General features: G+C 49.7%; 1 protein-coding gene across 7 annotated transcripts in view; it reads right to left on the reverse strand.

Moving 5' to 3' along the window:
- Nucleotides 1–20579, reverse strand: part of PAX3 (paired box 3) — a 123186-nt gene extending 102607 nt beyond the window's left edge. For 2 of the 7 annotated variants that reach the window (XM_085634260.1, XM_085634257.1), the window contains exons 1-3: nucleotides 5304–5526; nucleotides 3712–3947; nucleotides 1029–1155 (exon numbers count right to left, since the gene is read on the reverse strand). In XM_085634260.1, the coding sequence (XP_085490386.1) occupies nucleotides 1029–1155; nucleotides 3712–3947; nucleotides 5304–5388 (448 nt within the window). In that variant the 5' untranslated portion in view covers nucleotides 5389–5526. Of the gene's footprint in view, nucleotides 1–1028; nucleotides 1159–3711; nucleotides 3948–5303; nucleotides 5703–20448 lie in introns of those variants that run through there. The other 5 variants (XM_085634258.1, XM_085634262.1, XM_085634259.1 and 2 more) reach the window with 5 other exon arrangements.
- Nucleotides 20580–22128: the final 1549 nt, after the last annotated feature.

A 22128-nucleotide genomic window follows, 5' to 3' on the forward strand; every position in this document is an offset into this window, starting at 1 on the left:
TTTTAGGGAGTGGGTGAGTTTGAGTATTGTAGACCAAGTTGTGTGGGATGCAAAGGTCTAAAGGGCTGTGAAAATATATGTGGATGGATGGCTGGATGGATGGATGGATGGATGGATGGATGGATGGATGGATGGATGGATGGATGGATGGATAGATAACTTAGACCTAAAATGGTAGCCCAGAAGTAATCTGCAGATCAATAATTTATTTCAACAACAGAAAACTGCATACCACCCTGTCACAATAAAATCTATACTAAGGGTGCTCCCCCAGCTGCGTTCAAAATCTTTGTGGCTGTGGATGAACTGTGTTGGCGGCTAACTTCCTGCCAAACATAGACCGGCACTATATTGGAATATCAGCTGACAAATTTCCAAACTAAAGCTTATTTTGATTAAAATTGATGTAATAGGCGAAGAAGTGTCGGAATGTCCCACAACAGGTACACAGTAGGCCAGAGATGCACGTCACGTGATAATGGCGAAAACAGTGCACTCCACAGATCACCTCGAGGAGTGTACTGTGTCTGCTCCCTCGCCCCGCGCACTCCTCGTGCCTGCACACACAGGCGCAGGACTCACCAGCGGTGCCCTCCTCCCGCTCCCCCCTAAGCGGTTCCATACCCTGGAATGTCTCCTCTCAGTCGGGAAACAGCGCTCCGCTGCCTTTTTGTGATTAAAGGCGCACTACAGTCCCCGAAAGCAGAAATTAGGAGGCAAATGCAAGCCACATTTATGAATCTGCAGCGGCCAGTGTTCCAAGAAAATATGCTCTGGCGAAGCAGCGACAGCCCCTTCAAGCACACTGAAAGGAGCTCCGAGCGCGCGGACAATGTGTAGACGCGAACCTCCAGGCTTGCCTGGTTGCCTGACCCCCTACATAACGCGCAAGAAAAGGAAGATGGCTTGTAGGTTAGTGGTGCGATGCATTAATGGATTGTTATTGCATGGCCCGGGGAGCTGTGGGATAACACCCTCTCGTGCATTCATGGGTAAAGTATGATTGGGAGTAGCACTGAAGCCGGTACCTGAGGGGACGCTGTTCCGGTCGCAGACTCCGTCTTTCAGCAGCTTGTCTCGGATCTCCCAGCTGAACATGCCCGGGTTCTCTCGCTTGTACTCCTCAATTTTTTTCTCCACATCCGGCGTGGTCACCTGCTTCAGTGGGGTGGGGAAGACGAGAAAAGTGTGGTTGGTTTCAGGAGAAGAATGTAGTGCCTTACTAAGCAATGCTTGGCGCTAAAAATCACAGCTAAAATTACCATCATCATTAGCAGAACATACCCAAGTATAAATCTTGGAAAGTGTGCACGTTAACGCGTGAATTTAATGAACATATATGTCCACATCACAATTAAGTGCCGTGTGTATTTTTACATTATGCGCTAAATGACGAATCCAAACTTCTGAGATTCCACTAAGACAAAATTGTGTAACTTGGGCAAGTTATAATATCTTCTAGAGTCCCAAAGTTGTTCTTCCATTCCTGATAAACTGTCAATATTAACACTCTTGTTAAATTATATCACAATTACACATTCCATATGCTAGAAAACAATACATCTCTTACGACGTTCTACTTCCAAGCATCACTTATACGGAGGGAGGGCTGTATAAAAAGGGAATTTCAAATTGTGGTAAAACCATAAATGTTGAATCCAAATTCTAAATCATCCTCCAGAATTTAGAATCGCGTGAGAAAAATAAAGCGGCTGCGAATTGAACACAATGCAATGTGTTCACGTGTAAATCAGAATCAATGTGAACAGAACTTTAGTTCAAACCAAAAGAAACTGATGATGTAGTCACCGAAAAATACTGACGTTCTAGGCAAGTGATTGCCCCGTTAATAAAAACAGCCCCAAAACTCGCTGACAAAATGGAAACACAAAGAATTCAGCGTGTTCTGGGTCTAGTAGGGAGGCTTGCTAAACACTTCGCTGTGATTCACAAAAAGGAAAAGGCCTGGCCATGGAGTTGATAAATCACATAAAATACCCTCAAAGTAAGCACGCCCTTTGTACATAAACACTTATTTTCTTTCTAAAAGTACTTTTTCAAATTGAATTACATTCACACGCTGCAGATATTACAAGTAACAAATCAAATGACAGACAGACAGACAGACAGACAGACAGACAGACAGACAGACAGACAGACAGACAGATAGATAGATAGATAGATAGATAGATAGATAGATAGATAGATAGATAGATAGATAGATAGATAGATAGATTGATAGATAGATAGATCCTGTCGTCATTAATGCTCCTTTTTTATACATACAGATTAATTATGTAAATAACCATCATTAATCACATGGGGTAACTTGGTGTATGTTAATACAGTAAAGAGGCCTTTTTAGATCTGCTCCCAGAGTACAGACCCACCACCACACTCAGGCTAGATAGTTCCTCAGGTATAGCACCGCCCATCAACCACAGTCCACCTGCTCCATCAACCACAGTCCACCTGCCCCATCAACTACAGTCCACCTGCCCCATCAACCACAGCCCATCTGCCGCCTCGGTGTACCAGTAATGCTCAAATAGTGATAGCCCACCCCAGCCCAATCAGTGTGGAAGGCTGGAGGTGTCCTCTGCTGCCTACAGCCTCCCTCTTGTCTGCAGCCCCCCAGTGCCAGCTGTGTGCACATTTACGGATGCAGGGGCTAGGGCCTTCCCTCCACCCTGTGATCCTACAACTTCTCAGAGACGAGGGATTTACCCTTGGCCTACTGACACCGTGCGCAGGCGGATCAGGGGTCCTCCTGGGCCCCACTTCTCTACTAAATCTATGGTGACTGGAATTATGTGGAAGGGGAGGCTACAAATTATGCAGCAGGGTTGAGTAAATTATGAGGCCAGAAAAGGCAAATTATGTTGCATAATGTGGCACATTTTAACACTGTCTATGCATTAGTTGCACCTCATAGCAATAAGCCATTGAAAGGTGACCAGTGAACTTTTCCAAAGGACCTTCCTCTATGCAGAAACGTGTTGCTGCGTTTTTTATAACTTTCGAACCCTTTGAGCTACAAACAAAAAGTTAAAATCTGCAGATTATGCAGCAAATAATGGAAAAATACAGGGCCACGCAATCGCATAATTGCAGTGGCCCTGGTGGGTGGGTTCACATTATGCCCCGCTGCCCTGTCTCCCCACAAGCGTGTCCTGTGTACACTCTGCCCCCCTCGGAGTGCAGGTAGTACACTCAATGCCGCAGCAGGAGGGTGCTTACCTAGGCCCACTGTCCCTCTCCCCTCCCGCCACCTTGGTGTGCGAGCTCCGTGCTGGAGGTGAAGGTGCGCCCCTCTTTCCTCCTGCGTCTGTTTGACAGCACCCGGCCCCAGGGTGGAGGTGCGCGGTTTGGACCCACTGCCTCTCTCTACACCAGCCTTCTCAGTGTGCCAGCCTTGTGGGTAGGATGGTCGTGCGCAACTTGTGCCTGCTCTCTCTCTCCACCAGCCCCCTCAGTGTGCCAGCACCATGCACCAGGATGGACGTGCCCAGGGTTTCCTGCCCCCTCAGTGTGCCTCGGAGTGGACGCGTCCACCTAGGGTCTCCTGCCCCCTCAATGTGCCTCGGAGTGGACGCGTCCACCTAGGGTGTCCTGGTCCCTCAGTGTGCCAGCCCCGTGCCTCTGAGTTTGAGGTGCCCACCCTGCCCCGGCTGCCCATCTCCCCTCCCGCGCCGAGGCGGAGGTGCTCACCTTGGGCTTGCTGCCGCCGATGGCCCCGGGCCGGATGGAGCCGGTCTCCTGGTAGCGGCACAGGATCTTGGAGACGCAGCCGTGAGAGACCCGCAGCTGGCGGGAGATGACGCAGGGCCGGATGCCGTGGTGAGCCATCTCCACAATCTTGTGCCTGATGTGGTTGGGCAGCGGCCGGCCATTGATGAACACTCCTCCCAGCTGGTTGACTCGGCCCTGGCCCAGCGGTGTGGACACTGGAGAGAACGCGAAACACGCGTTAGAAGTTTCCACAAACTGCAAACTTTTACTCAAATCAGCCAGTAATGACAAGTAGCACAAATAAACAGCCCGGGTAATTAAAGGCCTACAGAAGAAGGAGTTTAAAAGTGTTGTCTTTCAGTCAGATCTTAAGTGTATTTACATCAGTAATGTAAGTAGCCGTGCGTCACAGGTCAAAAGAGCTTTACTCATTACGCTCGATCTCTAAACAAAAGTGAAACTTCCTACACGAGGCGCGCATTATTTATTTTCGCGGCGAGATGTGTCGTTTTAGGAGTGTTTACCTGCAGCAGAAAATTGAAAATAACTCGAGAGAGATATTTCGTAGACATTCTGGTGTGTTTCTAAAGTACACCACGGGATATGATTTTAAAAATAAAAAGGCCGAGGCTTAAGAGGATAGATATAAAGCAAACACGCGCAAGATATAAACAAAACAGTTTTTTTGTGCAATATATATAAAGCAGCTTCGATAGTTCAAGATTATAAAACCAGGTCACATCGGCTGAATGTTTTGAAATCCACCTGTAGTTTAAGCAGTGTAAATTGTCTATAAATGTATATATAACACAGTGATAGTATAACAAAAAGCGAAGTTGCATGAAGCCAGAAATAAAAGACGAACTGCGAAAAATATATCTATCAACCGTGGGTGAGAACTGTTGGTAAACAATGCCAGTCACGTGCCCCATCTGACCACCTGTGTGCGCATGATTAACATATTTTAAGGTGTTTATTTTACGGAGACTTTTATCCTGTTTGAGATACGCGCGGAATATTAAATTGCAACTTTTCGCTGCTCGAAAGTTTTAACAAAGTTCTCTGGGATCTGGAATAACTCCCCGCACGCATGTGTTGTTTCCCTAAACCCTGCTCCCTTGTGGGGTTGTGTATCAAAAACAATTAATTAGATGTGGCAAACGGCACAGCGATTAGGTCAAGTGGTGATTTGTTTACAAAACACGCTGAGCTGTTCGCGAAAACGAAACAGTTGGAATCTGAGGCATCGTTAGAAAGAGAATGGTCAGTGCCCGGTGTCTGAATCCATTCATTATACACAGGTGGTTTCCGCTGGGACCTCTCTACAAAAAAAGTAAGTAAGTGCGTAAACAGGTAAAGTCGATATTAAAATTGCTTGCACGACACAGGCCGCTTTACGTAAATTGATTTTTTGTGGGCACAAAGTTGATGAGTATTATTTTTTTTCTTTCTAAAATGACTCAACTTTTTTCATTATTTTCTGTCTCAACTTTTGGTTTTCTAAAATGTCCAGTGGGCAGTTGCATGAATTTGTCTGTGCTGCACAGTGTCCGCGCTGCGGGCCTTCTTACCTTCCAGGGGGAATCCGCTGCGGGGGTAGCTCTGTCCGGGGGCCGGGCGCATCATTCTCGGGACAGCACCAGACAGGCAGCTCATCGCTCGCTACGCTGACCCCAAAGGTGAAGTCCAGGTGTGCCCCCCACTGTTTACCACAGAAAAGTTCCTAGTACCAATTCCAGGGGTACCCCACGGGCGCAGCGAAAGCGGGAACTTCTCCTGTGAGCGCGATGTCCCTGTCCCAGCGCAGGAGGAACCGGAGGGCGCTTCCAGGCGGGTAGACGCTGCTCCCAGGACGACTCTGGGCGCTGTGAGTGTCCGTGCTCGGTCTGGGGGGGGTTGGAGTGGCGGGGGCGCGGGGCGGACGTCCTGACGTGGTTGGTGCAGAGTGAGAGGGGGCTCCGCTCCGGAGTATTTATTAGTCCTTCCACTCAGAGCTTCCTCGGGGCTGCTGGCTCCTGATTGGACGGCCGGGAGACTGTCCCGTCTGCAGAGGGCGGGCGCTGATTGGCTAAGGGCTCACACTTTGCCTCCTCATCCTGACAATTGTGGCTTCAGTGCAGAAGTGTGACCCAGACCCCTTGCTCATCACAGGGGCTGGGGAGACGGAGACGGAGAGCCACTTGCGACGGGTCCCCCTAGAATGAAAGTTGCTCCTGCCGCTCTCTCTTTTTTTTGTGCCATATGCTTTATACAGCTTCTGGGGCACCAGGACACCTAGAAGTTTAAAAAATACTTATTTGACGACATGCCTGATTCCTTTCCTCTGGATAATATTTATTTGTAAGTGATGCGGCGGACAGGAGACATTTCTCCTAATATTCCTCACCCACTGGGGAGTCACTTCCTACTTTCCTGGTGTTGTCCTTGCTATTTTCACTCTTGCTCCGTAGAGCTCTCGCGCGTGGGTGATGCGCGGAGCTCTGTCCCCCCAGCTCGGCGACTTTCCTGCCCTCTGATCTGTAGGAGGACAGAGCAAACTATGTATATTCCCCCCTCTGTCTTTCAAAGCGCCGTGTTGTTATTCAGCGCCCGTCTTCAGGAATTTATTGTTGCTTTCAAAGTAAACTGCTGGGGGAGGCAAAGAAAAGCGTCCGAGGGGCTGACGAGGAGAGGGCAGGCTCCCCCCAGCAGGATACGACGCCAGGAGTGCTGTAAAGGCTGTCTGTTCCCCCAGAGAAGGTGCTATTGTGCCGGCCGCCTTTATCTAGGCGCTTGGTGAGTGCCAGCGAGCCCGTCTCCTTCACACTCCCCAGAGCCAGCCCCTGCCTTCCACGGGCCTCTTTATTTGCAAGGGTACCATTCAGGAACTGTCACTCCGCGCTCCCCACTTATTCACCAGCGTCATCAATCAATAGGACGAGCAGCGGGCAGGTTCCCCCTTTGAAATGGGGGGACAATGGGTCCTGAGCTCAAAGCACTCCTCTCCTCTCCTGCCAGCCCCCTCCCCCCAAACGAGGTTTGAATTTTTTAAGCCGCTGCTCCCATCCCGGCTCCGAAAATATAGGAGGAAAGAAGGTGCATTAGAGGAGAGAGAACGCAGTAAGTCGGCGGGACCCTTAAACCCCAATATATCAAAATCAGCCCGTCGAAAAATAATGAGCAGCGGCCTAACGTCGCAAAATCGTCATGGTCTCTTTTTTTATAGTATTAGAAGTATATTTTCCACGATGCGGGCCTATGACGAGATATTAGTGTTACAATTTGAGTAAAAATCAGATGCTGTGTTCCTGTCAGCCATCTTTCGCGATACGCTGTACCACCAATATGGGCGCTAGTGCGCGAACCGCAAGGTTTTTGAGAAGGTCGCGCCCATCGCTCGCGAACTCTTAACCCATTCGGGGCCTGGGGTAGAAAAATAGGTGAGCTGAATTGGAAGATGGCGAGCCCCTGCGGCCCCTTCAACTGACTGTGTGCACAGAGAACCTGTGGCTTGAAACGGAGGGGTGCTAAGAGGCGCTATTCGGAGAACCGCGTAAATGGGGGTTGAGGTTCGCGAAGTATCCTCTCGGTTAATTGGAAAATTCGCATCCTAGGTTTCGAGGCCAAACCTGCCGATGCTCCAAAAACCACCCAAGGGAGGGTGTTACAGAGCGCCTCTACCAGCCTCTCTGCGTGCCAACTTTTTTTATTACAAAGAGCTCCGTCCTTACTTTTACCATTTTGTCGTTTCTCGACTTCTCTGCATCGTTTGGCTCGTGCAAAAAAACCCTTCCCTTCTGTGTGAATTTGGGCACGCACCGCCCACTTTTCCTGACGCAAGCCCTCTCCCGCGGTGCTCCCAAAAGTCGGCGATTTTAAACTAAGTCCGCGTTAAATTGGTTTAGAATATTGCACGTGAATGTAAGAAATATTCGGACAACAGGTCGCCCCAGTCTTACCCAGTTTATTTATATTTCGAATCGCAGCGGAGATGGGCTTACTACTGTCTTCTAACCAAACGTGTCAATTGTTTTTGTAAGTATTTGTTCGCCTGTGTACTTTTTTAAGTGTAGCGCTAAATGCATTGGTGCTGTCGCGCGGTAAGAGGCGCTATGTAGCTCTGGCAAACTTCTCAATCTAAGTAAAACTATAAAGTACACAATAATTTTAATGTCCCATTCATCCAGATAAAAATGCTAAAACGAGTGAGTGAGGTGGATAAATGAATGAATGGATGGATGGATGGTGAACGGACGGATGGACTTTGTTGCGTGAGTTGATGGCTATCTTCGGAAGGATTCCAGTCGGGATTCCCAATCTAGTTTTCAACCAGAACCACGGAATAAATCAACAGAATCGAAAGTTACAAGCAAAATCTGGACTAACACTTCGTGAACGCAACCGGTGGCGGATGTTTGCAAACGCCCTACCCTCTTTGCCATCCTCTCTCGCCCCTGGCAGGTGCTGTCCGACTCCGGCGACCTCACTGCGAGCCACTCGGATTCATTTTTAGACTCGACCTGAAACAAGACACACGCTGACTGCATGGCTGAGTCACAGACCTAGAGGGGTCTTGGTCGCATCCGTTCTTTTATTTATGCGGCTGGTGCATATTATTTTTACGAGTAGGCATGCATTTAAGGATGTATGCATTATGCGTTTATGTGACAAGCGAGGGCATATTGCCTAATGCATGCCTTATCTGTGTGCCCGTGTGTTGATGCATGTATTCATTACTCCTATACCCAGCTCTATATGTATAATTTCATTGCTTGTGTGTGTGCTTCGCTGAGCATTGGCACACGCATTAGATTTAAAGTGCTTAGCATGGAAGCATTTTCTGCATTTAACGCTGATGTAACTAGGTGTGCATGAAGATACCCGCGTGTTCATTTAACAGGTACGTATTTGTCTGCATACGTAGGCGGGACTTTCATTAATTGTTATGATTTTATGTGTATTGATTATGTTTTTCAATCAAGAATCTAGATGTACTTAATTTTCCATTCTGTGCGTTTATGGGCGTGTACTCACGCTTTGACAGTGTATGTGCACGTATTTGAGGCTGTGCATATTTTTATTTATTCTAAATCTATGATCTATTTCCCTATATATGTACTTACTGGTGTATTATGGATTTACGTGCACACGTCGGTGAGCATTTCTCTAAACACATATACCTTTTGCTGTTACATCCATAAATTTACGTTTTACTCTGTTTTTATTTTTGGTTGAGCGTGAGGGTTCCATTAAGTATGTGCTGTTTATTTACTTTTCTTACTGTGAATCACTTTATGTAATGCATGGTTTGCTTGTCTGTTTTTAGGTATTTGTGTGTGTATATATATATATGCATATATATATATATATATGTATATATATACATATATATATATATAATATATCTCAGTATACATTTATTCTGTGTTGTCTTTCTCTGTGAATGGTGCGCGTGTATGTGTACGCCTTTATTCATTATGTGTTCCTTGTCTTTGTATAAGTCCCGTTTGCTACCATACCCCAGCATCTTATAGGCCATCATCCTATATACAGCCAACCCCAACAACTCGCTCTTCTGGAAACTCAAAATAGGGACCCTGACTCTCCAGCCACAACTGAATCAAATGGCCCGAAACCTAGACATCCCTGGGATGAAGAGCATTCTCCTCCGTTTCAAGTGCGTGGCTTGTTACCGCCACCCTCCAAATACCGCCGGCGGTAATCACCGCACGCCCCGTGGCGATGTTGGCCGGCAGACCGGCGGCGGTATTCTCCGCACGGCCCTCGGCGGTGGTCCGCAGACCGGGTCGACGGATCGGACGGTGGAGCGAGCGCTGTAAAAGGGCTGGGGCAGCCCAAAGACACTTTGGAAAGATGGGGGACTTCCTACAGAGGGGTGCTATGAACATAGACTGTAAAATAAATATGTATATACGAAATGTGCTACAACGTCTACTTTTTTGGTGAGGGGGGGCATTTATTTGACCCAAACATGGTCTTCCAAATGCGCCACATCATCTAAACGAGTGGCTTCACCGAATAGAGCGACAGTTATTAGAATCACTTGGAATTCAGATAGCAGGCCCTCCGCCTCTAAGCGCTACATATAGCAGGTGCTGTTATTTCCCATCTTATGGTACTGAACCTACGGACCTCGGAAGGATGGACAGCGAAGGCGTCCTTGCAGCGACGCGAACCTTTACGCGCAGATCACACTGGGTGTCAGTGGTTAGCTGTGAATTCACCGAGGTGCCTTCCCAGCGTGACGCGTTCGTAAAGTTCACAAAAGGACTTCAGTGAGCTGTGTCGTCACAGACACGGTTGTAATGTCCTGGGCCGCTTCAGAAAAAGCGTTATGTGCGACTCTGGGAATTGACAATCGGGAAATTGAAATATTGCAAATGTTAGCTCCAATTTTATGGATGAATAGTTAGATAGTGTAGGGTTGAACATCTCAGTAAGGACAGCTGTAGGCACAAGGATGGGAGCGTAGGCTGGCACCTGGGATGCCCACGGCTCGTGGCAGCCACTGTGCCCAGGAGCAGTGTCAGATCTGTACTCGGTGGTCCCTTACATTGTGCACGCGCACCAAACACGACCCAATACACTCTGTACATTCCCCACGCCTTTCTTATGCCGCTTGACTTGTTGGGAGATGGCACCTTGTACAGAGGGTGTATCTCGTGATTAATGAACTAATACCTTTATTCAGATTATAAACACATGCCATCAATAAGGCACCACATGTTACATCACGATTCATAATCTGGCGGGGGCTAAGGATCTCCCCGCACACATACCCGGCTGATAATGAACCGATATTCTAAACTACGTAAAGATTGATTAGTGTTAAACTCATTTTTCATTTCCATTCAAAGAAGATCTAGGGACTGCTTTCTCAATCTCAGTTTAATATTACAGTAATACGAGGGTAAGGGAAAGGGTGTAAAGAAAGGCGTGAAAAAACAGGCTTGGTTTGGGTGGGTTCGGAGGTCAGTTTAATAATGTCATACCGACCAGAACGCAAGCCCCTCACAGCCGGTGCAGGAGGTGTGGGGCTATGTGTGTGGGGGAGGGGGAGCGGTTAGAGCAGGCGAGGGGGCCTGTGTAAACGAATGGGTTCCGGTGGTGCACGCGGCACGGGACTGTGCATAGGTGTCTATAAGCTCTCTGCGCACGCCTGTACGTGTTTGTGCATGTTTATGGGAGTGCCTGGCCTCCAGAGGGGCCCAGGTCTCACAGCCTGGCTTGCTGCCCTCTTGGAGTTGGTGTCTACCCTCGGTGACTATCGTTGTTACCCGCACCTGCATAGATGGACTCTTCTGGGTCTATGTGAATGTGATGTGCACACGTGTGCCTCTGCCGGGTCTGTTTGTGTGTGTGTGTCTGCGCGCACAGGTGTGCTGGTTTGCTTCCATAACTGTCTGGCCTACATAAGCCCCAGCCCCAGGCCTTAGTAACTGTCCTAGCCGCAGCACGTGGGGCAGGATATGTGTGTGTGCAGGCGTCTAAATGTGTGCACATGAGTGCGAGCGCCTGGCCTACCTAATCCCCAGGCCTCAGTAACTGTCCTAGCCGCAGCACGTGGGGCAGGATATGTGTGTGTGCACGCGTCTAAATGTGTGCACATGAGTGCGAGCGCCTGGCCTACCTAATCCCCAGGCCTCAGTAACTGTCCTAGCCGCAGCACGTGGGGCAGGATATGTGTGTGTGAAGGCGTCTACATGTGTGCACAGGAGTGCAAGCACCTGGCCTACATAAGCCTCAGGCCACAGTAACTGTCCTAGCTGCAGCATGTGGGGCAAGATATGTGTGTGCACGCGTTTACATGTGTGCACATGAGTGCGAGTGCCTGGCCCACATAATCCCAGGCCTCAGTAACTGTCCTAGCCGCTGCACGTGCAGCAGGGTATGTGTGGGTGCACGCGTTTACATGTGTGCACATGAGTGCGAGCGCCTGGCCTACCTAATCCCCAGGCCTCAGTAACTGTCCTAGCCGCAGCACGTGGGGCAGGATATGTGTGTGTGAAGGCGTCTACATGTGTGCACAGGAGTGCAAGCACCTGGCCTACATAAGCCTCAGGCCACAGTAACTGTCCTAGCTGCAGCATGTGGGGCAAGATATGTGTGTGCACGCGTTTACATGTGTGCACATGAGTGCGAGTGCCTGGCCCACATAATCCCAGGCCTCAGTAACTGTCCTAGCCGCTGCACGTGCAGCAGGGTATGTGTGTGTGCACGCGTTTACATGTGTGCACATGAGTGCGGGTGCCTGGCCTACCTAATCCCCAGGCCTCAGTAACTGTCCTAGCCGCAGCACGTGGGGCAGGATATGTGTGTGTGCACGCGTTTACATGTGTGCACATGAGTGCGGGTGCCTGGCCTACCTAATCCCCAGGCCTCAGTAACTGTCCTAGCCGCTGCACGTGCAGCAGGGTATGTGTGTGTGCACGCGTTTACATGTGTGCACATGAGTGCGGGTGCCTGGCCTACCTAATCCCCAGGCCTCAGTAACTGTCCTAGCCGCTGCACGTGCAGCAGGGTATGTGTGTGTGCACGCGTTTACATGTGTGCACATGAGTGCGGGTGCCTGGCCTACCTAATCCCCAGGCCTCAGTAACTGTCCTATCCCCCGCACCTGCAGCAAGATGTGGTTGTGTGCAGAAGAGGATGTGGTTGTGTGCAGTGCTTGAAATGGGAATATAGAAGTGCAGGTACTCTCCATTTAAAAGTATTACGTCTGTCTTGAGAAGTGCCGGTACTCTCCCTCTCAAAATGAAAGAGTGTCGGTACTCTGTACCAGACAGTACCGGCCCATTTAAAACATGTGTGCACATGAGTGCAAGTGCCTGGCCTCTGGAAGCCCAGGCCTCAGTATCTATCTCTTCTACATTCCTGTTTCGTCGAGAGTTTGTCTGCCTCCATCCATGTACAGCGCGCGTTTGTGTGTGTGTGTGGGAGACACAGTGGGAGGGCTCATGAAAGGGAGGATGGTGAACTCGGCAGCTACATGTGTGGCAGGTCATGTGCATGTATGTGATGGGGTAGGGCGGCCTCTTGATGGTCCAGGGTCTCTCTACCCATGTTTGCAGCCCTTCACGTGCCGCCTCGCAGAGAAAGACCCTCTGCGGGGTAGACAGTTTGGGTCTAGTCCGCGAAAGTGTGTGTGCATGCGTGCACGCGTTCGAATGAGTGTCCGAATCCTTGAACCCGTGTTTCCACAACTGTCTTTGCTGCCATCCACTTTCATTCCTGGACTAGGCTCTGCCAGTTGGCAACTTGTTGACGCTGCCACCCGTGCCCTCACAAGCCTGCAGGGAAACGGGCACACTTCTATCGGTGTGTACAGCAAGGCACCTGAGATGGGCCCACAGCCCTGGCACAGAGTTCTGGAACGGCCGCACAGAAAAAAACACAACCAGGTCTGGATAAAGACCTCCGGGAACAGGCCGGTCCCCTCTGGCTTGGATTGTGCCAGGGCCTGCCCCTTGGCACGCTCCATGGAACCCTGAGGCAACCAGCCTACCACGAGCCAGAGCACTCGCGAGCCGAGGCCGTAGAGTAGACACTCGCCCTCCTCTTTCTCAGCCCGCCAATTCTACCTGCAGGAAAGGTGTGGGGACGGGGAGAAGACGAAATAAGGGGGTGCCTGCAGACACCAGCAGTAATAATTCGATTATACTGGGTTTTTTTGTCTTAGGATGGCTCTGTCAGGCCTGGGGCGCTCTTTCAAGGCCCTGCCTCTCTATGTGGATCCGCAGGAGATGGCGAACCCCCAAAATAAAACCTCCCTGCCTTCACCCGCCATATCACTCTCTCTGACTCCGCCCCCTTCCCCACACTCTGAAGGTGTTTTGGGAAAACCTCTGCCCTCTGTTCACCTGCCCCCATCTTTACTCACACCATTTTCACTTTCCTTCCCTCGCACTTTCCACATGTTGTCCATTATTTCTCCGGTCACTCCAGACCCTCACACTCTTTCGAGTGCCCTCCCCCTCCCGCCCTTCCTCTCTCACTCTGCCCTGCAACGTTCAGCCTGTTCCAGGACGACCATCTTTGTTTGGGTATCAAAGAGCCCCGAAGTGATAGAACAGTGACTTATGGGCACTATATATGTGAATGAAACAGTTCAATACAATCATACGATCTTTGTTCACTGTCTGAGCATTGGGTTTGTTTGTGTGTAAAAGATGCGCAGTACATGTATGAGACATCTCGGACCCGCCCTCCACAGATAGCGCCTCGAGGGAGGATGATTCTCATAGGAGATCTAAAGCAGATTCGAATCTTCGATCTAAAGCAGATTCGAATCTTCATGAAACCGAGGGATGATGAAAGCCATGCCCGGCCTCTGAGCACACAGAGAGTAGGTGTGTGTGGGGAGGGGTGGGCAGGGGGGTGGGGGGTGCTGGGTCATCAACACTGTTCCTCTCTGCATACACGGACTAATGTGGCGCCCATGCCTGGCTTCCGTTCACTCGGACCAAGGTAGGGGCTTGTGCAAAGTACCCGGACTGTCTGCTCAGATGCCCTGGGCTGATGGTGCCCATACACGGCTGTTGTGATGGTGGACACTCGCGCGCATGCGCTCTCTCCGAGTCTGGGTGTGTAGTGGGGCCGCTGGTGACATGTCTGACCTTCCAGCTCAATAGAAGAGCTGCGTGGGGGAAGAATCAACCGACTTCTCCACTTGACCTGGCCTCTCAGCTGAGACAGACTGGTGTGCAGGGCGGGGAAGGAGGCGCTGGTGCCCATCCCCGACCAGAGCCGTTTAAAGGATTTTGAGGGACAGTGCAAGACATAAGTTGTGGGTCCCATGTCTGGAATACTTTTGAATTGTATTACCTATTCTATTATATATCAGGCCCCATGTTGTTTAATGCTGAATTACGCGTTTAAATTTAGGCTACAAAATACATAGACTGAGCTAGAGTCCCGTGTGTGTGTGTGTGTGGGGGGGTCATTAAAAGATAGGGGTCCTGGGTAATTACCCATTTCCCCAAAGCATCAAAACGCCTCTGTGACCTCCACCAGTTAGCTTAGAAGGATGCGTTGAGTGCTGGTGCACATACTGAGCTCAGAGCTTCGGTGGAGGATGGGGGTGGTGGGCACTGCTGGTGAGCGTACCTGGCTTTTCAGTCCAGACAGAAGGTGGAGGGGCGTTGTGGGGTGGGGTACGGCGGGGTGCCCATACCTGGCCTCTCAGCCCACACAGGATGTGGAGGAGGCAGAGTGCCTATACCCGGCCAGTTGGCTTAGAAGGGTGTGTTGAGTGCTTGTGCACATACCGAGCTCAGAGCTTAGGTGGAGGACAGGGGGTGGTGGGTACTGCTGGTGAGCGTACCTGGTTCTCAGTCCAGACAGAAGGTGGAGGGGGTGGGCACACCCCCGGCCTCTCAGTCCAGACAGAGTGTGGAGGGTGCGGGTGCCCAAACCCGGCCTCTCAGCCCAGACAGGAGGTGGAGGAGGCGGAGACTCCATACCCGGCTACTGACTCAAGACAGAATGTGGAGGGGGCGGGGTGCCCATACCCATCCTCTCAGGACAGAGCGTGGAGGGGCTGGAGGCCCACCGATGCGTGAGTGCTGAGTGGGCGACCATACACGAACTCTCTGACAGGATGGGTGGGGTCTTAGTGAGCACCCATACCTGGTCTCTCAGCTAAGGAAGGATGGGCGGGGGGCGAGTGGGCACCCATACGTGCGCATACCCGGCCTCTCAGTCAGGCTGGATGGGTGGGGGCTGAGTAGGCACCCATACGTGCGCATACCCGGCCTCTCAGTCAGGCTGGATGGGTGGGGGCTGAGTGTGCACCCATACGTGCCCATGCCCATCCTCTCAGGACAGAGCGTGGAGGGGCTGGAGGCCCACCGATGCGTGAGTGCTGAGTGGGCGACCATACACGAACTCTCTGACAGGATGGTTGGGGGCTGAGTGTGCACCCATACGTGCCCATACCCGGCCTCTTAGCTCAGGCAGGATGGGTGGGGTTGAGTGGGCACCCATACTTGCGCATACCCGGCCTCTCAGCTCAGGCAGGATCAATGGGGGCTAAGCAGACACCCATACGTGCGCATACCGGGCCTCTCAACTCTCACAGTGATTTCACGCCGCTGCTGCAGCCGGGACGAAAGGCTCCTGCTAATTACAGGCCTCTCCCTGGCCAGGTGCGCTTTTAATTGGATTAGGCAGCACTTGCAGCGGATTCGATGGAAACGGAGAGGGGGCGCTGCGAGCGCGGGATTTATTGATAAACCATTAAAAATGGCTACACTCATGCTCTGTGGGAAATTCAATTATCCTCTTCCGGGGTCACGTGCCCCCACCAAACTGTCATTTTGAAACATCAAATCACGGCTCTTTACGAACAAGCAGGTACCAGACCCCCCCCCCCCCTCCCTTCCCCAACGCGCAATAACGTCTCCACGTACGCTGTACGCCCCCACCACGCAATTTACCTTCAACTGCAGGCCAGGGATTAAAAGCGAGCAACACACAACACACTTCGAGCGAGTCCCTTTAATGCATGGGGCCCTGCTGGATTTTGGGCCTTTCCAAACCGCGGTTGCCATTGCTGGTGTTGTTATAAATGAGCAGCACTCATATCTTAACCAATCCAGTCGATGGTGCAGTCCTGGGTACAAATGCACAGAGCAGATGCCACTACTGTTATATTTATAATTTAATAGCGCCTTAAAATGTGCACTGAAATGTGCGTTCTGCTCTCCATGCGAATTAAAAATAAATAAAACTCGAAATCAGTGATTCCTCTGTCAATTGACATCTATCTATCTATCTATCTATCTATCTATCTATCTATCTATCTATCTATCTATCTATCTATCTATCTATCTATCTATCTATCTATCTATCTATCTATCAAACGGACTAAAAAAGATCTATAAAGCATTAACAATGAGAAAAAGAACACAGCATAAGGCGGGAAGGGTGAATGGTAACAGAAAGAGCATCTGTGAGACAACTCTGACCCTAAGCAGGAATGTCTGCAGGGGCTACGGGTGCCGCAAAGCTCCGCTCAAGGTGGATTGTGGAGAGCGCTAGTCCAGCGATTGTTGAAAGTTACAGCTAAAGAGGCTGTAAAAGAGCCAGACTGCCTGTATGGGGTGGGGGGGGGGGGGGGTAAGCATCGCCTTCCCTCAAAACTGCATGTCAGGTAAGGAGAATCCATCCATCCATCCATCCATCGCTCCCTCCCCAGACTGGCCATTGAGGTAGGGTAGAGAGATGCTTTCAGGACCTGTTGGGCTTCCTTAAATCACCCTGGAAGTCCACAGCAAACGTCTTTGATAAATGTACACCACTCGGACTTATTTTTCTATAAGTTCCTGGGGGGCACCCTCTAAACAAACACACCTCTCACTCAGAGACAGGCTCGCGCGCTCGCTCTCACTCGCGGCTGCTTTGAAGATGTTTTACCAGAACTGACTTCAGTGCCCAGAATGGAAAGCGCTCCTCGGTGCTTTTCGGCGCTACTAGCGGCTGACAATACACGAATCGCAAGCAGCGTGTAACTCACAACTGTTGCTCGACAGGACTAGATGCACAAATGCAACAGGTTCCAGGATTCCGGTGAAAACAGGGGCGCTTTAAACATCTCTCCCCTTTCCCACTGCCCCGAGGTGTCCTGCTGAAGGGCTGTGTCACTTGGAGTCCGGCACGCGCCACACTCACTGACACCCTGTGCTTTGTCCCAGGTCTACCCGGTGATGGTTAAACAGTGTAACACCCTCTGCCCCGCTGAGGCTTCTGGGAGGTTGTGTGCACTTGTCTTTATGTGCAGTAGAGCAGCAAGGGTGCAATGGGCCCCGGTACACGCAAGGAACGTGGCCCTTCCGCCTGCTGTTGGCGTAGCAAACTAAAGCAAATATGAGGCTTCAGTGGGCACCGGTGCCACTGCACCAGCTGCACCTATGGTAACGATCTAAACCCTCCCCCGCCCCTCAGCGGAAGGCGTGCCACCCAAGTCTGCACATATCGTGTTAAAATGATGCAAACATTAAATAAATCAGTCGTATCTATGTACACATTGCGCTACAATAGACAGTGTTTTGGGTGGGGGCGTGGTCGTGAACATATAGTTCTCATCTTTAGACATCGTGTTTGTACACGATTCCTAATATTTGAACTGGCCTACCGTGCCTTAGTGTTTGTGTGTCATTTGGGAATACTTCAGTGCACTTCCTCGCGTTCTTAAGGTGCAGCACACGTGATGCAAAACAAAGAAAACATTGCTGAGATGGGCCTGTTCGAGTTAACGAGCGTTTACCATTAACCGCACTAACAATGACCCCAGGCACCTTCCTCCAAGGTGATCGCTCCAAAAAAAGCACAATTCGGTAATGGGTCCCAGTCAGACATTTGTAATATGGAACGTTTTTACTCCTTAAACCTGAGGATTAGTGCACCAGATTTTCCATTTATGCCAAGCTCATTTTTTCTCTACTGCCAAAAAGAGGGTACCGAGAGCAAGCCAGCGCTATAAAAACAACTAAAATATATACATTGAAAAATGTAGCATCTGGGAGCATCATAAGGCATGGCAAATCATGTAATTGGTGGATTTAGAACGTTTCCATATGAAAATTATAAATACGTATTATTTCAAAAATAACATTACTATTCGGTATACAGTGTATATTGTTCTTTGCGAAGCGTTCAAACGCGGTGTTATAACTCAAGCTCAACAAGCATTTAAATGGTATCTATGGCAGCTGGCAGGTCCATCTGTCCCGCTGCCTCTCCACATACCATCATGGCGACGAGGCCCACAGATTTCCCCCGGGACTTCCAAGCCTCCGTGAGGAAAAATTGCAAAAGCGCTTAGAAGTGTTATCGGCATTCATTCAGACGAATCTCATCTTCCCGAAACACGGAATCCGCAAATGCGAAGTTCGGGTACTCCGTTTATATTGCGCTATTTATCACCACTTGTTGTGGAGTCCCTTGTGAGGTGTTTATAAATGTCAGTTTATCCATCCACCCATGAGCCTCCACATGGCAGACTCTGTCACATGTAGCTGACAACTGTCGCTTCTTCAGCAGAGTGTGTGTGCGTGTGAGTACAACTCACAACAAAAACTGTGGAGGAGGTAAGCGACGGAGACAAGAGAGGAAAGGAGACAAGGGAAACAGAAGAATATGATGGGATGGGGGAAGGAGGGATGGACAGGTAGGGGCAGGGTGGAAGAATGGGAAAAGAGAGGAAAATGGGATGGAGGGAGAAGAAATGGTGGGATTGAATGACATTGAAAGATGGGGTAGTAAGAGAAGGGAGGGGATTGAAGAAAAGAAATAATGAAAGAAGGGAGGAGGAAGGGAAGGATGCACGAATGAGTGGGTGAACAGAATGATGAGTGGGTGGACAGGGGAGAGAAGGAAAGGGAAGGGAAAGGGAAGGGAAAGGAAGGGAAAGGAAAGGAAAGGAAAGGAAAGGAAAGGAAAAGAAAGGAAAAGAAAGGAAAGGAAAGGAAAGGAAAGGAAAGGAAAGGAAGGGAAAGGAAAGGAAAGGAAAGGAAAGGAAAGGAAAGGAAGGGAAAGGAAAGGAAAGGAAAGGAAAGGAAAGGAAAGGAGGTTGGTTTGCTGGCAGAGGAGGGGAGGAGGAAGGAAGGAAGTGAACAGTTCCCCGTGTAATGGTTAACAGATGCAGCCGTCCAAGAGAGAAATAAAACGGTACTGGAATCATTAAATGCACAGAACACTGTATTATATGTCAGGGCGCTTTGAAGTGTTGAAAGTTGTAACAGTGGGGCCCATCTGAGGCCGCGGGAGCAGAGCCGTCTCAGCCCCGCTACACGATCCCGACAAATCTCTCCCATCCCGCGCTCCCCGAGAGCAGCCCTTAAGCACCCAGGGCATCTCATAAACTTTACAGGGAAGCAGTAAACACATGGAGTACCAGCGGCCGTCCTGAGGCGGGGGGCAGCGCAGGTGCTAATGCGAGAGGCCCCGCCCCAGAGACACTATCCCAAACCCTCTACAGAGGACGATCGGAGTGCACTGCACACGCAAACATATTTCATAAGCACAATATTTTAAAAAAATCGATGTATAAGCAAAATCCATTTACCAGCATGTTATAAGAAAAATAATTTTAAATGCATTTTAAACGTAATAACTCATCACACAGAGACTTAGAGGATGACTTCGATAATATATGCCTACAGCATGCCAAGCGATATAAAATTAATGTAATGTGGCTCTGATTAGAGCATACCTAGTCCTATAAAATATTTGTTGAATACTACATGAGTGAATTATTAACAAAAGTGTACACAAAGCACGCTTTTACAACATGCCCATAGAAGCAGAAGCGCTTTAAAAACCTTGGCATTTTATAAAAATGTCACAAGCATAACGTAAGACACTATAAAAACATATGGCGGTGAAACAATACTATGTTATAGAAGTAAAGAATATTAAATATGAATAAAGCGTAAACTTTCACGCACAAGTAAACTTTGTATACAAATAATATATTATTGGTGGCTGAGGGGGTTGATATTTTAAAATGAAAAAATGTATAGGTACAAACACACTCTCTTAACATACACGCACATTAATATTATACGTTTATTCGAAGGGTAAAACATCTGAATATGCATTGAGCTATGAAGGAGGCCAGGTCTATTAAATGCAAAGTACTAATGTATATAAATGCTTGCAATGGCCGCTGTGAGCTAGAAATGAGGGGTGCGGAAGTGCAGGTATATCTCTCACCATTGAAGAGCATGGTCCGTCAGCTGTCTGTCTGTGCTCCGCCAATAAAAGGATGCACCCTTTAATGCTCCCGGGGCTGAGCCGGTGCTGACAGACTGGCGGCTCCCGCTTCCGGCCTGCCCTGGCCCCAGACGTGACACCCGGAGCAGCCCGCGGTCTCCCAGGGCCCTGTCCCCTCAGCCCGGCCGCCCTCCGTGCCCGGGAGACCGAGATTGATGGATTTAAAGGGCTCCCTCCAGAAACACTAGACCGGCCCGGGGTGGGGGCAGCAGAGAGGGGCAGAGAACGCGAGATTAGCGCGCGGATCCCTATGAAATGTAATCTGCAGATCTAATTGATTCGCAGGAATATCAGTTTAAAAGGGCGCGGGGGGGAGCCGTGACTCAGGGAGAGACTCGGCGCAGACACGCTGGGGTTAAAAAGTCACCCCGGCCGTCTGGGGTGACTGGCTGCTGTTTACAAAATAAAACTGTCCTCGGAGCACGGCGTGTCCATAAACAAGGGGCCTCCCGGCATCTTTGATGGAGCTCGGCACGGCATCCCCGAGCAGGTGCTCAACAAATAAATAAAAACAAACACGCTCAGGGAAAGTGTTTTTGTGAAAGTGCTCAGCCATGGCCGGAAAAGTGTGTCTGTGTGGTTCAACGCCTGACACTAGCCCACACAATTATAAAGCACATGTAGTTTATAGAATGCCTTAGCTGATTGACGGGGTAAGCGTTTCCGGTGTTCTTTTGGGGCAGTTTCCCGCCAATTTGTGTAATCTGTACAAATAACGCTAAAAAGTGCGCTACACTTATTGATGTCTCCCCATGAGTGCCCTCCAATAGATTTCACGTCACTTTTAATCAGGAGGTTTAGCACCAACCCCTTCGACCTTGGCAAAATCAGAGGGTGTGGTGAGCCGCCACTCCCCCTCTGGAACTGGGTGAGTGACGGGTAGTGGCGCAATTAACTTGTGGCGATAACACAAGGTCATAGATAAAAACGCAAAGTTATTACTCGCTAAATGGTTCAAAACTAACCTCTATTGTGTTCTAAAACCCAGTCGGGAAAACCACAAGTAGCCGAAAAAGCGGAATTAAGCAACGAAACACTTAATTGAGCTGAGCAACGTTGTTGAAGAAAAATACATTTTTGTTTTATTTTTGTACAACCAAATATTTGCGGTTCAATAAGAATACCCCTTGCTTTCCAACTTTGTAGCCTTTTGCGACATATTTTGGGTCGCAGTGCGCTGCCCTGTTTGGAGGGATGGGGGAGGGGGAAGACGTGGCCCGGTGGTCAGTGTTTGAGGCCCTCGAGGCTGCCGCGAGTGGGAGGGCTTTTTATCACTGACCACCGGGCCACGCCCCACCCTACACAGGACCACGCACCACGACTCAAAATATGTCGCAAAATGGAGGGGATACCTGTCTCCGGCTCTTCAATCTACCTCAGCGTCCGGTGATTCTGACACGGGAAAGGCAGGAGGCACGGCCGTGTATTGTAATAACACGTGTCTGGGCCAACGCTTTCCTCCGTGAGGGCGAATATTAAGACTAGCTAGTCTTGATTCTGAGTTCATTTGTCTTTCTTCCACGCCCCACAATTCACGTCTATTTATCTCTCTCTTGGTTTGTCTCTATTTTCCTATCGTTCTCTTTTTCCTCCCCGTTCAAGCCTTTTCTGTCTTTCTCT

The sequence above is a fragment of the Triturus cristatus genome, chromosome 11 (assembly GCF_964204655.1).
Source record: "Triturus cristatus chromosome 11, aTriCri1.1, whole genome shotgun sequence".
NCBI classification, from domain to species: Eukaryota; Metazoa; Chordata; class Amphibia; order Caudata; family Salamandridae; genus Triturus; species Triturus cristatus.